The sequence below is a fragment of the Ursus arctos genome, unplaced genomic scaffold (assembly GCF_023065955.2).
Source record: "Ursus arctos isolate Adak ecotype North America unplaced genomic scaffold, UrsArc2.0 scaffold_18, whole genome shotgun sequence".
Classification (NCBI taxonomy): domain Eukaryota; kingdom Metazoa; phylum Chordata; class Mammalia; order Carnivora; family Ursidae; genus Ursus; species Ursus arctos.
In genome coordinates this window covers 60,521,518-60,535,613 of record NW_026622852.1, presented here as the reverse complement: position 1 = coordinate 60,535,613, position 14,096 = coordinate 60,521,518, and the positions used below count along the sequence as shown (strand labels likewise).

General features: G+C 53.1%; 1 protein-coding gene across 1 annotated transcript; it reads left to right on the top strand.

The window, feature by feature from the left end:
* Positions 1-5,086: 5,086 nt before the first annotated feature.
* Positions 5,087-13,424, top strand: ZMYND19 (zinc finger MYND-type containing 19). The gene is made up of 6 exons (XM_026489830.4): positions 5,087-5,225; positions 6,369-6,428; positions 7,516-7,622; positions 8,268-8,408; positions 12,443-12,623; positions 12,817-13,424. Exons 1-6 carry the CDS (start codon positions 5,175-5,177, stop codon positions 12,958-12,960), a joined length of 684 nt encoding a protein of 227 aa, XP_026345615.3. The 5' UTR covers positions 5,087-5,174; the 3' UTR covers positions 12,961-13,424.
* The last annotated feature ends 672 nt before the right edge of the window (positions 13,425-14,096 follow it).

The following is a 14,096-nucleotide window of genomic DNA, read 5'->3' as shown; positions in this document are numbered from 1 at the left end:
GCACTGTCACGCACCCATCCCCTGTTCTGGAAACCAGGGCTGTTCAAAGGCCCTAACTTCCCTAAGTGCTCCTTTCCTCTTGCTCTCAGGCAACCCAGGCTTCCCCCTGGAGCCTCTCAAATGTAGATGTTTATTTTCACACAACGCCCCTGTCTCTGGGCCTGGAGTGTGTGCCCTCCTGACTCAGAACAACTTCCAAACCATTTGCCCCCTCCCTAAAAGCTCCCAGTTTTAACTCATTTTCTCAGAATGATAGTCCACCTGCTCCACTGTTACTGTCATCTTCAAAGCCCAGTTCAGTCCCCCTTATTTTTTGGTGATTTCAGCTCCTGACTCCCTGACATTCCCTCCAATAACATTGTTGCAGGACTTCTTAGTGACTCCAGAATCCACGTGGATGGTCCTTCCAACCCCCGCCCTCTTTTAAAATGGACCTGGGATTTGTTTTCATCAGGTGTGATGAGGTGACAGACGCTGAGACAATTGCCTCGAAAGAAGAGTTTAGTACTTACAATTCCCAAGAGGAAGGGGCACCAGGGTTGGTCAGGAGGCAGAATTTGCTAGGAGAGAGCATGGTCCAGAGCCTTTATTGTGTCTTCTGTGAGAAGGAATGGGTGAGACAGGGTACACAAGTTTGAGCAAGCTTAGGATTAGATAGTTTTAATAATTCCAGCGGTTGCTGGTTGTCCAGTACCTGGCCCTATCATGATTCAGGATGGGGGGATATTGGTGTGTGAGTTTGGTAAAGGAGGTCTTTGGGGGTATAGCCTATGGATTGGTTGGTTTGCCTGTGAAAGCTGTGGTCCCAGGCAAGTTGCTATCTCTAGGAATTAGCTAACCCTGGGAGGGGCAGCCTCTCCCCAGCCAGCAAGGCCCCCAAAATGTCAAAGTATCATACAGAAAATAACAACATGATCAATTAAGCTCTTGTCCCGATGACTCCTCTCCTCCGAGAACCTTCCCCAGGTGACTTACAGCAGCTCTGTCCTATGGCTTTCTCAGTTTGTCTGCAAAGATGTCTGGCAACAACTCCCATCCCTTTACATTCACGCTGTTGCTCCCATCAGAAGGTAGGTTTCTTCCTCTCCTATTGGATCTGGGCTGGCCCCTTGACTTGCTTTAACGGGCAGAATGGCAATGAAAGAGATGCCATAGAAGTTGCAGGCTCTAAGGAGGCCTTGAAGCTTGTTTGCATTCTCTTGGTGTCCTGAGCTACCATTGCAAAATACCTGGTTACCCTGCTGGACAGATCGCAGAAAGAGGGAGAACGCCTGCACAGGGGAGTGAAACCATCTCGGACTGCCTGCCTCAGTCACAGACCCCAGTGATTGTGGCTGTAGGAGTGACCCAAATCACCCTAATTTATTATTTATTCTGAAAATTAGGCTGTATTCCGCCAGGAGGCTTTTCCATTCAGTGTGGGGTATCCTGAGGACAGAACGTCCAAGATCTGTCACTTACATGTCTGACACCTCGACTGAGGCTGGTCGGGTCTCTTCCGTCAGGCCTCTCTACATGGCTAGTTTGGGGTCCCGCACAGCATGACGGTCTTCAGATAATGAGACTGATTATGTGACAGCAGTCTCTTAGAGGGAAGAAGGTGAAGCTTCCAGTCCTCAGGCCTGGGCTCAGAAGTCCCAGAACTTTCTAATAAATTAAGTGCATTAAAACAGTCACAGGACCAGCGTGGGTGAAGCATCACACACAGGGAGGGAATTGATTGTGACAATTTGAGAAAACTTGCTACACCAGCCAACTGCAGAAGAACCAACAACTGAGCCCATTCTAGATTACAGAAGCATGAGAGAAGTTGTTTTAAACCACTGCATTTTGGGCTGGTTTACTATGCAGCAGTAGATAACTGGGACAGAAATTGGTACTTATAAGTGAGATACTGCCATACTAAAATTCTAAAATCTGACACTGACTTCGGAGCAGACAGCAGGTGGACCTTGGCAGTGAGAACTTCGCTGATGGAGGCTGGATGAAGGAGGCCATGTCCAGAATTGGCAAGAAAACGGTGAGACCATGGTCTGTGGTAACATGAAAGATAGAAAATGTGTCTAATCATCTCATTTTCCTGGCAGAAAACATAAAGGCCAATTGGCTTTGTTCAGTTATGCTGAAGTGAAATAAAAGAGAAAAATTAACTAAAGAAGTAACTGTTCTGTGTTCTGGCAGAAGTTAGAGGAAATATTTCCAAGCCAGGTCTTGCTGAGTTGGAAAATCAAAACTCGTTCTCATTTCTAGCCTTTCCAGGCAGCAAAAAGTTCTGAAAGTAAGAAATGGTGTCATTGTAAAGATTAAATCCGGGGCACTGCCCGCAAAACATGAGAGTTAAAGTAAATTCAAGGGTATGGTTGTATGATCCCTTCTTAAGACTTCTGAGGCTTTTAGGTGGGGGTAGGAAGTCCTTGTAGACCCCCTCAGCCATACAAAAGGGCTTCTAAAAATTTTGAGGTCATTGTCCCACCTGACTAAGGGGCCACAGGAGAGAAGAACCTTCTCAAAGACATTTGCAGTATAGCTTTGAAACGAGTTATGGTTTGATATATAGAAAATCCAGGTTTTTTTAAAGGGTTGTATCTGCTTGAAGTGAAATGTAAAATGGACAGATTTTGAAGTAAAAGAAGTGTATGGGCCCTTGCTTTCTACCAGCAGGAAGCAGACAGACAAAGCCACTCAGCTGCAAACACAGGCCATTTCCTATGGAATACGGGGTCACTGCGAGTACAAGGCCCAGTGCCCAGGGGAGGAACCAAGAACGCTAAAAACAGTAGCCAAGGGAGCCATTTGCAGGGAGCAGACCCGCCCTGATAAAGTATTGTGATGTGTTAGCTGGATTCCAAAACTGCTGTGGAGCAGTGACTAAGGGTATACTCCCCCTTTTTGAACAGGGTGTCTGTTCACTTACACTGTGCTTCACCATTGAATGTTGGCTGTTGGGGGGCAGATAATATGCCCTCGGAGCAAAAGGGGCAGTCGCCTTATCCATTTGGCCTGGACTCCAAGCCTAATGCTTTGATGAGATGGTGTTTCTGGGATCGCTTGGGAGATGCACTTTTCAAGAGAGAGGGGCATGAATAGTTAGAGGCCAGAGGATGGACTGGGGCAGGCTGTTCCACTAGTGCCCCCCCCCCCAGTGAACCACACTTCCTACACTTGTGAACAGCCTTCCTACACTGATTTGGGGCTTGCCCTGGTGACTTGCTTTGGCCAGTGGGATACTAGCAAGAATGATTCCAGCAGAGGCCCAATATATGCTTGCATAATGGGACTTGTCACTCAAAGCACGGCCTCCATGCTGGAAGGAAGTCCAGCTATCCTGTCTGGCCATGTGGGGAACCCTGAGTAGTAAGACCTCACACAAAGACAAGTCACATGGAAGACAAATTAGGTGCTCCAGTGAATTCCCAGCTGAGTGCAACCAAAGGAGGGACCCAGCTGACACCATGCGGAGCAGACTCCAATCATAGAATTGCAAAAAATAATAAATCAGTGTTGTCTTAAGCCATTAGGTTTTGGAGCGGTTGGTTTGCACAAAAGCATACAGTCATCACCAACAACCACAGCCCTTTTGATCTCAGGTCCACACATCTCTGGCTACTACCTCCTGTCCTGCTAGCCCACTCTCTCTAGTGCCAAGACTCCTGCAACCCATTGGCCCCACCCCCTCTGTTGTCCTCAGCTCTAACACCACAGGCAAGCATGGCGGCCACTCTCTTTTAGAACCCGCCCCTTTCCTGCTCGACACAACCACAGTCTTGGCTAAACCCCACCCTCCTCTTTCTCCTGGCCTTCTCTGCAGCAGCCCACACAGGCTGGAGAGAAACACACAGTCACACTGACTGGCGCCCTAAACACTGCTGGGCCGTCCTACTGCCTTCTCCTTCTCTCTTAGACAGTTACATCACTCCTGGACCTCTCTCCTTGCCCTACCAACATTTGCTCCCCTGTCCTCACTTTCAACTGATGACTTTGTTTTCTACTTATATGAGAAAGTAGAAAGTTCTCTTCGGCAGAGAGCTCCCCCAAACTCCTACCTCCACACCCACTTGCCTTCCAGAAACTTAAAAGTCCGGCTAGAGTGGCTGTCAGGAAACAAGGGTGGTTGTCCCCAAAGTCCTCATACCCTGGAGTGCCTGTTTCAGAAGGAGCTGGACCAATTCGTTCAGCCGCGGTCACATCACCACACCTCAGTTAAGCAGCTTGAGACCTGGGGAAGGTTGGGGTAGCCTGAGGATGGGCTGTGTGGGGAAACCCCAAGGCACCGTGGTCCTCAGCTGGGACCCTGTGAGGAGGAGGTGGTGGGTGGCCAGGGAGGAAGGAGGGCGGGCAGGTGCCCAGGTCCTATAGGCGCTGGGCTCCCCAGTCCCTACACCGCAGCGCCTCCCACCCCGCGTCTCCTGCCCGTTGTCCTGCGGATGGGGGCACGCAGCAAGTCCCGCTGAAACCCCAACCAGCAGGGCCCTCCCGCCCGCCCCTCCGCGAGGGGGTGGCGGGCGGGGTCGAAAGTCGCACGGTCAGGGGCGCAGGGTCAGGCGTGGGGATGCGAGGCCGGGCGCGAGACCGGGGGCCGCCGGGCTGGTCGCGGGGCCAGGAGCCAGGTGCGGGGTTCCGGGCCGGGCGTGGAGTCCGGCGCTGGGTCCCAGCCCAGAGCCGGCACCGGGGAGCAAGGAGCCGGAGCGCGGCCTCCAGCACAAAGCTTCCCGCGAAACTGACGTAGCGCGGGGCGGCCGCGCAGGCGCCGCCCCCGGCCGCCCCCCTCCCCCGCGCTCCCTCCGCTCCTCAATGCGCCGGCGCACTCTCCCTCCTCCCATTGGCCACGGCGTGGCGGCGCGCGCCGGCCGGCGCAGTGCGCGCCCTGGGATTGGCGGGTCGGCGGCGGGCGGGGGTGTGTCCGCGCCGCGCCCCGCCTCCGGCTCGGCTCGCGGTGGTCCGCGCGGCAGCAGAGGCGGCGGCGGCGGCGGCGTCGGCAGCGGCGGCGCGTGGCAGGTCCGGCGGGCGCGAGGCGGCGGCGGCCTGAGCCCGGCCCAGCCTCGTCCCGCCTGGCCCCGACCCCGGCCCGCCGGCCCGGCCCACCCGGCGCGCCGCGGCGCCGCCCCGGCCCGGCCCTGGTCCCGGCCCGGCGCCTCCCGAGGGAGCGGCGCCGCCGGCCGAGCTCAGGCCCGGCCATGACCGACTTCAAATTGGGCATCGTGCGGCTCGGCCGGGTGGCCGGGAAGGTGAGCGGCGCGGGAGTGGGGGCGCGGGGCCGCGGGCCGGGGCGCTGGGCCGGGGCCGCGGCCGCGGGGTCGGGGGGATGCGGGGCCGGGAGGGCGGGCGGGCTGGCTGGCGGCGGGTCCCCGCGGGCCAGGAGGGGGCTGGCGGCCGCGGGCAGCGCAACGCCCTTCGGAGGCGGCCCGCTCGCTCGTTGGCAGGACAGTCTGCGTGCGTCTCAGTGCCTGGCAGTCCGTAGTGGAGCTTCTCGCAGGGTTCACGCTGCCTGCGGTGGCCGTGTCTGGACGAGCCTTGGTGGGCCTCCCAGAGCAGGGCCTCCCTCTGCTTCTCTCCCTTACCTGGCCCCGCCCTCCGCGTGTTCGAGGCTGGGGCTTCCTGGCACCTGTGGGCATTGAGGCTTGGCTGTTTCCAGGAGCCGGCCGGCCGTGCAGCTGCACCAGCCACGGACCTTACCCTGGATGGGAACCCTGTTCCCATCACCAGCGGCGGAAGCTTCTGGTGGGAGAGAGGAGCAGAGGCAGTCAGATAAAGGTAAAACCGACTTAGATCTTAGAAAAAGGCTTTCCAAGCAAGAATGAGACTAGTCCATTTGGGGGACTGTTTCCTGCCTTTCGTGCAAGAGGAATGTGGTTTTTTACCTAGGGAAGGGTGGGCTCTCCCGTCAGCTCTGAGACCCCTTCTGCCTCAGTGACTGGTTATAGTAATGTCATCCCTTAAAACGCTTTATTTGGAACATTTCAGGCAGAAAGCTGAACAAACAAACAATTCAGTGTGTACCGCCACCCATCTTCATAAATAAACGTTAACTGAAAACTTCTGGATGTTCTGCCCCAATCTGATGCCCCTTCCTCTGTTCTGAGGAAGCCACCCTCTCAGATTAGGTTTATTGGCACATTAAAACACACAGTTTAGAGGTTAGCGAGCTCAGGGGCACTTAACTTTTTAGGCTCGTGTGGATGGGAAGTGAAGCCTGGTACCTGCATCTCTGGTACAGTCTTGAGTGGGAAATAACCACCTGCTTTTTGGGGTAGGCATCCTCATGCCCCTCACCTGCTGGCCTCATTTAGCCTGAAGGGGCAATTTCTGTCTGTTACTAATACTTTACTGTGACCCTGAACCTAATGTTTCAAAACATGGTTAATTTCCAGACCAAGTACACGCTGATAGATGAGCAAGATATCCCGCTGGTGGAGGGCTACTCCTTTGAGGTAAGGGTGACTGTTCCTCTGCTGGCCTGCTGTCAGTCAAGTGCCTGGGGAGGGTCGTGAGGGATGGGTTTTATCCCGTGAGGGCAACCTGGCTTTCACTGTCCAGTGGAGCCTCGCCACCACCACTGTGATGTTGGTCCTCCCCCACTTTCACCTGGTGGCTGACTCTTCCCGAAAACAGGTCAAATTCGGTCATGTTTGTGATCGAATGTTCAATTGGACAAGCCCTGGCTCCCTAGGGCCTCACCGCCCCTCCTGTGCCCTCCATTCTCTCATCTTCCTGAGCTCCCTTGCCTTCCGCTGTTCTCTGCTTGATAAGTTTCTGTTCACCTGCCAGTCCTCACCTACCGGCTCCTCCCCTTCGGAAATCCTCCAGGAGTCTGTGGACCCACTACACTTTTATCTCAGCTCTTCGTGCTTTTACAGTACAGATGACTCTTGAACAACACGAGTTTGAACTGCACAGGTTAACTCAGATGTGGGTTTGGTTCTTTTGTTTTTTTGGGTTTGTTTTTTTTTTTTTTTGGTAAGCATTGTCCAGTACTGTAACTGTATTTTTTTTCCTTATGACTTTCTTGGAAATGTTTTCTTTTCTCCGGCCTTACCTCATTGTAAGGATATAGCATATGATACGTCTAACATACAAAGTACATGTTAATCACTTGTCTCTGTGATTGGTAAGATTTCTAGTCAAGAACAAGCTATCAGTAAAGTATCCAAAAGTTAAAAGTCATATATGAATTTTCAGCTGTGTGGGGGTTCACTGTGCCTTACCCCTGTACGTTCAGGGGTCAACTGTTAGTTACTTGTTCAGGGATTTTTCTCACTGAATTGCGGGTTTTTTCTAAGAATAGGAAAATTTATTTCTCTGTGTCTACTGTATTTCGCAGAGTCGTTTGTGAGAGTATGCTTGTTGGGATCTGGGGCTGGCTTCTCATGTCTGGGAGGCTCTGCAGAGCCCTGGGTCTCAGAAATAGGCCTCATATATGTGCCCTGGCTTGTTTGTTTCACTTTACTTCTTTAAGAGGGATTCAAAATGTAGCTGAGAATCAGAGGCTTTTTAACAGACCTTTTCCTATTCTTTCAGGCCCGGATGGAAGTAGATGCAGATGGAAATGGTGCTAAGATATTTGCATATGCCTTTGACAAAAACCGAGGAAGAGGGTCAGGAAGGCTCCTTCATGAACTGCTGTGGTAGGTATTTTTCCAGCTGCTTGTTTCCCATTTGGGTTCTGCGTGAGCCCTGTTGTGCACAGGGTGCATGGAGCCCGTGGAGCAAGCTGCCCTTGTTGACAGAAGGTGCTTTCTCTGAATCCTGCTCCCCTCACCGTCCGTCTTGCTTACCTTTGTGTCATTGCCGCAACCTGGAGGGATTGCTCATTTGTATATCGTACCACTAACGGAGCAGCCTAACAGTGCGCTTTCTGCCCAGCCACTTGCTCCAGACACAGCCTCCTCTGGGGGACGGTGGGGTCCGCTCCCTCCGCTGTGTTCTTGCTCAGCCTGTTAGTGGAATGTGAGGAACGGCCTGCCTCTCCTTGGAGTCCATGGTGGAGTTCCAAAATGCTTGGAACTACTCAGGTGGGGTATTCTCTAGGCTGTGTGTTTGATGGTTGCGGGTTCCATCCTGGCTTCTTACAGCCTAGCTCTTCAGTCAACGGGCTGACCTGTCAACATGATGCATCTTGTTTGGCCACAGACTCACATGCTTGGATTCCTCTCAGCAGCCTTGCTCCTGACTGTCCCCGTCAGTGTGGCGAGGGGCCAGTTCAGATCCCATGGCTGAAGTGTTTGGGAAGGCCGGAGGCGGCTGATGGTGAGAGTTGTCCCATTTTCTAGGGAGCGGCACAGGGGAGGCATTGCTCCCGGCTTTCAGGTGGTGCACCTCAATGCTGTGACTGTGGACAACCGTCTGGACAACCTGCAGCTGGTGCCCTGGGGCTGGCGGCCCAGAGCTGAAGAGACATCCAGCAAACAAAGGTGGGTCACCTCGGGGCCTGCTGAAGCCCAGCAGGGCTGCCTCCAGGGGAGGCCCTCCTCCAAGTGCTTGTGTTTTCGTTTGTTTTGTGTTTGTAAGATTTTATTATTTGAGAGAGCACATACGTGCAAGAGAGAGAGTGAGGGATTACAGGGACAAGCAGGCTCCCCGCTGCTCAGGTTCCCTGACGTGGGGCCCAATCCCAGGATCATGACCTGAGCTGAAGGCAGGGTCCTGGGATCGAGCCACACATCAGGCTCCCTGCTCATCGGGGAGTCTGCTTCTCCCTCTCCCTCTGCCCCTCCCCCCTGCTTATGCTTTTTCGCTTGTGCACACACCCTCTCTCTCAAATAAATAAATAAATAAAATCTTTAAAAGAAGCAAGGTAGTGTGGTTTGGGGGCTCTGCTCATCAGCCTCCACCTCTGTGTGGTCCTGAAAACAGTGCTTCTGCTCAGGACGGCACAGGTATCCCACTTGGGCAAGTAGGATGCTGAGAGCGGTTCCCATGGCCCCAAGAATAGCCCAGGTATGAGCTTCATGGAGCCCTTGGGAAGAGCTGGGGAACCAGCAGGATGGCAGTTGGGAGCTGAAATGAGCCAGGATGGTCTTGGCCATGTGTGCATCATCTCTGGTCTCACAGGGGCTCTCTGGGGTTTGTGCATGTCCTCGGGCCTCTGGGAAGGCTCTTTCCTCAAACAAAACGAAGGTAGTGTTGTCCGCAGAAGGGTAAGGGCAGCTCAGGAGGCAAATCAGTGTCCACAGGTTTCTCCCTGCGTTGTCCAGCACGGACACTTGTTCAGTGTGAGCACTGCAATACCAGACAGGTCTCCCCACTGCAGACCTGGAGGGCACAGTCTACCCCTTCACCCGGCAGTGCATCTGCTCCTTCCAGGAGCTCTGGGTTATGAAGTCTGTCACTTTTTAGGCGATTGTGTGACTCATGGTTTGGCCAACCTATGACTGAATGTTACATTTACTCATCTGAACAACCTTTAAGGTTATGAGATAAGATCACCACAATTGAGAATGTGTGTTTGGGAAAGGGTCCATTACACCCCAGGCTACCCTGTCCAGTGGTCTCTGCTGGGTCGTGGCCTGGCTGCCCCCATTCTCCTCTAGGCTACTCCTCGGAGGCCCAGGACTGAGGCTGTGCTCTTGAGGCGCTCTCCTTTGTGACTTCCCAGGAGCCAATCAAGTGGTGCCACCCTTAGTTTGTCGGTAGGGATTTAGACCCTCAGCAGTGGTCACACCACTTGTCGTGGGTCAGAGCCAGCTTGAGTGTAGCTTGAACTCCCAGCTGGCCTGGGCATTACGTGTCCTTCTGTTTCTCAGCTGGTGGCCTCCATGTGGCTGGTTCTTTGTGGTGGGAATCAGCCTGTCTGTGAGGCCGGGAATATGGCTCCATGGATCTGCCCAGGCCTGCACATCCCGCCCGGCTTTCCTTCAGTGTGGGGGCTACAAGGGTGGCTCATCTGTGGGGGGGGAGGGCCTCTTTGTCACAGTGTGTTTTCTTTCCTTTCTGCTTTTAAAAGCCGGCTGGGGGAGCGCCTGGGTGGCACAGCGGTTAAGCGTCTGCCTTTGGCTCAGGGCGTGATCCTGGCGTTGTGGGATCGAGCCCCACATCAGGCTCCTCTGCTATGAGCCTGCTTCTTCCTCTCCCACTCCCCCTGCTTGTGTTCCCTCTCTCGCTGGCTGTCTCGATCTCTATCAAATAAATAAAAAAAATAAATAAAAGCCGGCTGGGGCCAAAACTAGCCTCTGTCCTGAAGGGCTCAGAAGGCAGCCAGCAGCCTCCTACATCCTGACTCTTCCCCTTTTCTTTCCTTTAAAAAACTTTTCTTATAGTGGTAAAATGCATATAACATTTAGCATCTTAACCTCTTTTTTTAAAGATTTATATATTTTAGAGAGAGGGAGCTCATGTGTGAGGGTGTGCCGGGGGAGGGGGGCAGGAAAAGGCAAAGGGAGAGGGAGAGAATCTCCAGCAGGTTCTGGCTGAGCGGGAGCTCCACCCCACAGCCTTAAGATCACAACCTGAGCTGAAACCAAGAGTCACACTCAAGTGACTATGCCAGCCAGGTGCCCCCATCTTAACCATTTTTGAATGTTCAGTTCAGTGGCATTGAATACACCCACATGGTTGTAAAGGCATCCCCACCATCCATCTATCTTCAGAACTTTTCCAATGTCCCAAACTCAAACTCTGTCCCCGTTAAACACGGACCCCTCCCCTCCCCAAACCCCTACCCTCCTGTACTTTTTCTGGATCTGACTCCTCTAGGGCCTCCTGGGGGTAGAATCCTACAGGATTTGTCTTTTTGTGACAGGCTTATCTCAGCACAGTGTCCTCAAGGTTCGTCCCTGATATAGCCTTTGTCAGGATTTCCATCCTTTTTAAGACTGAATGATAATCCATTATATTTATATACCACGTCGTATCTATTCATGTGGTAAGGAGATGGACACTTGGGTTGTTTTCATGTTTTCGCTGTTGTGAATAATGCTGCCGTGAACCGGAGGGTACAAATGTCTCTGTAAGACTCTGCTTTCAGTTTGTTTGCGTATGTGCCCAGCAGTGCAGTGGCTGGGTTGTAGGGTGGTTCTGTTTTTAACCTTTTGAGGAACCACCGTGATAATTTCCATAGTGGCTGCACTGTTTTAAATTCTCGCCAACAGTGCACGAGTGTTTCTCCACACCCTCACCGACACTTAGTACAGTCTGGTTTTTGTTTTGTTTTAAGGAACAGTCATTCTAATGAGTATGAGGTGAAACCTCCTTGTGGTTTTGATTTGTATCTTCCTGATGATGAGTGATGATGGTCATCTTTTCATGTGCCTGTTGGCCATTTGTGCGTCTTCTTTTAGAGGAGTGTATTCTGGTCTTTTGCCTATTTTTAGAGATTTTTTTTTTTTTTTTTTTTTTGGGGGTGGTGGGGAGGGAGAGAGAGAACCTCAAGCAAACTTCCCGCTGAGCATGGAGCCCAGTGCTTGGCTCTATCTCACGACCCTAAGGTCATGACCTGAGCTCAAATCAAGAGTTGTACACTTAACCGACTGAGCCACCCAGGCTCCCCTTGCCTATTTTTAAGTCTGGTTGTTTGGTTTTTTCCTTGTTGAGTGATGTGGGCTATTTATATATTCTGGATGTTAGTTTCTTATCAAGTACATGATTTGCATATCCTTTGCCTCATTTTGTGAGTTTGCCTTTTTAGCTCTGTGGGGAGTGCTCTTTTTTGTTGTTCTTCTAAGTACGCTCTAGGCCCAACATGGGGCTTGAATTCGTGACCCCGATATCAAGAGTTAACGGCCCCCACCGTATTGAGTGAGTGAGCCAGCCAGGTGCCCTGAGGTCTTACATTGAGGTCCTTGATCCATTTTGAATTAATTTTTGCATATAACCTCTCATGGCCTGGCCCCCGTGGGGGTGGTGGGATGAAGGGAGTGTTAACTTGCTCCTTTGCGACCCGGCGCCAGGGCAGGCTGCTGACTGCCTGCACTTGCCCTGCCCGACCCCTGCTCCTGTGGGGCCTGTTAGGGCGCCGCAGTTGTAGCGTCGGGTGGGGTTCTTTAGTTGCAAGCTCCCACTCCACTAAGGACACAGAGCAGCTCAGAGCGTCAAAGGGGAAGTGGCTGGGGCAGAAGCAGGAGCCTCTGGGGCCATGAGCAGGAGAAGGGCTGCCAGGCCTTGCTCAGGTGGCCAGGCTTGGCCGGGTCCCTGTCCTGAGACCGCATGTTCTCTCTGCCTGCCGTGTGCCTGTCAGTCAGTCCCAGATTTGGGGAGATTGAGGAGTGAGGTAGACATAGCCCTGCTCTGTACCTTTTAGTGGGTAAAGATTTAGTGTGTAAATATCTCTGTGATGTCACACAGAGATAAGCCCCACTATGTAACGGGGGTGGGGGATGGCAGAGAACAGCCAAGTTGTTGTAAAAACTGAGCAAGGGGAACCATTTGTCCTGAAGTCGTGTCATTGTTGTGTCCCTGCCTTGATCGTGTCTGACTGGAGTGTACTGAATCGTCTGCTTTTCTTTTCCAGGGAGCAAAGCTTATACTGGCTGGCAATTCAGCAGCTTCCCACAGACCCCATAGAAGAGCAGTTCCCTGTCTTGAACGTGACCCGGTACTATAACGCCAATGGGGATGTGGTGGAGGAGGAGGAGAACTCCTGCACCTACTACGAGTGCCATTACCCTCCATGCACAATGATCGAGAAGCAGGTACCAGTGCCACCACGAGGGCTGCCTCCAGGCTGTCCCGCACCCTGCTGTCCTAGCCCAGCTCCAGCAGCTTCCCCGCTGCAGCTCAGTGCCGGGGTTTGCCGGGTCCTCTCTGATTGGGATGTGGTGTCTGCCCCACAGCCAGTCCCCTGGTGTGAAGGTGACGCCGTGGTGGTTCTGTGTGTTCTTTCAGCTCCGCGAGTTCAACATCTGCGGGCGCTGCCAGGTGGCCCGTTACTGTGGCTCCCAGTGTCAGCAGAAGGACTGGCCCGCCCACAAGAAGCACTGTCGGGAGAAGAAGCGCCCCTTCCAGCATGAGCTTGAGCCGGAGCGGTGACTGGGCTTCCAGATCTTCCTTGGGCATGGCAGACACAGACTGGTGGTTGACCCGGAGGTGCTGAAGAAGCCAGTGACGCGCACCCACAGCAACTGCCACAGAGGCCCCTCGTCATGGGTACTTCGTGTGGGCACGGCGCTCCCCTCAGTGTTCATCTCCAAGCAGAGACAGCTGGGGAGGCTCCCGCCAGGACGCTTCTCATTATTTATATGTTAATATGTTTGTAAACTCATGTACAGTTTTTTTGGGGGGAGGCAGTGGGAGGGTTAGAAGTTACAAATAGAATCATTTGCTGTAATTCTCAAATGGCAAACGGTCAGGCCACATGTTTAAAAAGTCTAAAAAGTGTCACGTAGCGGAAGCTTCTCCTGGGCAGCTGCAGCCCCGAGGAGCGCGACCTGCATGGGGTCGTATCTACAAGGCACAGTAAAGGGGTGGAATCATCGAGTGCCTCAGCCGTTCTGTGCTCTCCTTTTTGCCCTTAATGCCGTTGAGGTTTATTTCTGAGTGAATCAAGGTGGTCCGGGGATGGGGGGTGGGGAGTGCGGTTTGTTTTTATTCCTGGGTTGAGAGAGAGAGAGAGGAGGCAGGCAGGAAGCATGAGACCCAGACCTGTGCTTATCCCGTGGTAGGAGTTTCTGAGGGTGTTGGAGTAGGTGGCCCTATTTAGTGGGCATGGAATGTTCTCGGCCCTGGCACAGGTAAATTCTTACCTAAATTCATGCACTGAGTGGCAGAGCTTCTGCCCAGCAGACCTTCTGAGGTCCTGCCTGTGCATTGGATTGGCTTGGGTGAGTGAGTGCTGCTTCCCCGTCTACTCTGCTGGGCTCCCTCTCCCTTCAGGGAGCCACAGGTGTCTGAAGGCTGGGCAGTGTCTCCTATGCCTTGCAGAACCACCTTAAGGCAACGAGCCAGGCTCTGCACTGGGGAACTTACTGGTCTCCAGATCCAGCCAGCCAGCCTGCTGAGGCTTTACTTCCTGGGGGAATGAAGGTTGGCCATTCCAACTCTGACTGTATGTCCTGGGCTGTCTCTTTCCCTATGTTGGTCCCAAGGGTTCCTACTACACTTTCCCTCAAGCAGCTCTTCTGCCATCTTGCAGTGTGTTTTGTCTGCCTTGTATGTTCTCATTTCCC

Excerpts from the sequence above, each read along its gene's own strand:
- ZMYND19 (XM_026489830.4), top strand. The coding sequence starts at position 5,175 with ATGACCGACTTCAAATTGGGCATCGTGCGGCTCGGCCGGGTGGCCGGG. Across the intron at positions 5,226-6,368 it reads TCGGCCGGGTGGCCGGGAAG|ACCAAGTACACGCTGATAGA; the intron begins GTGAGCGGCGCG and ends GTTAATTTCCAG. Across the intron at positions 12,624-12,816 it reads GCACAATGATCGAGAAGCAG|CTCCGCGAGTTCAACATCTG; the intron begins GTACCAGTGCCA and ends GTGTTCTTTCAG.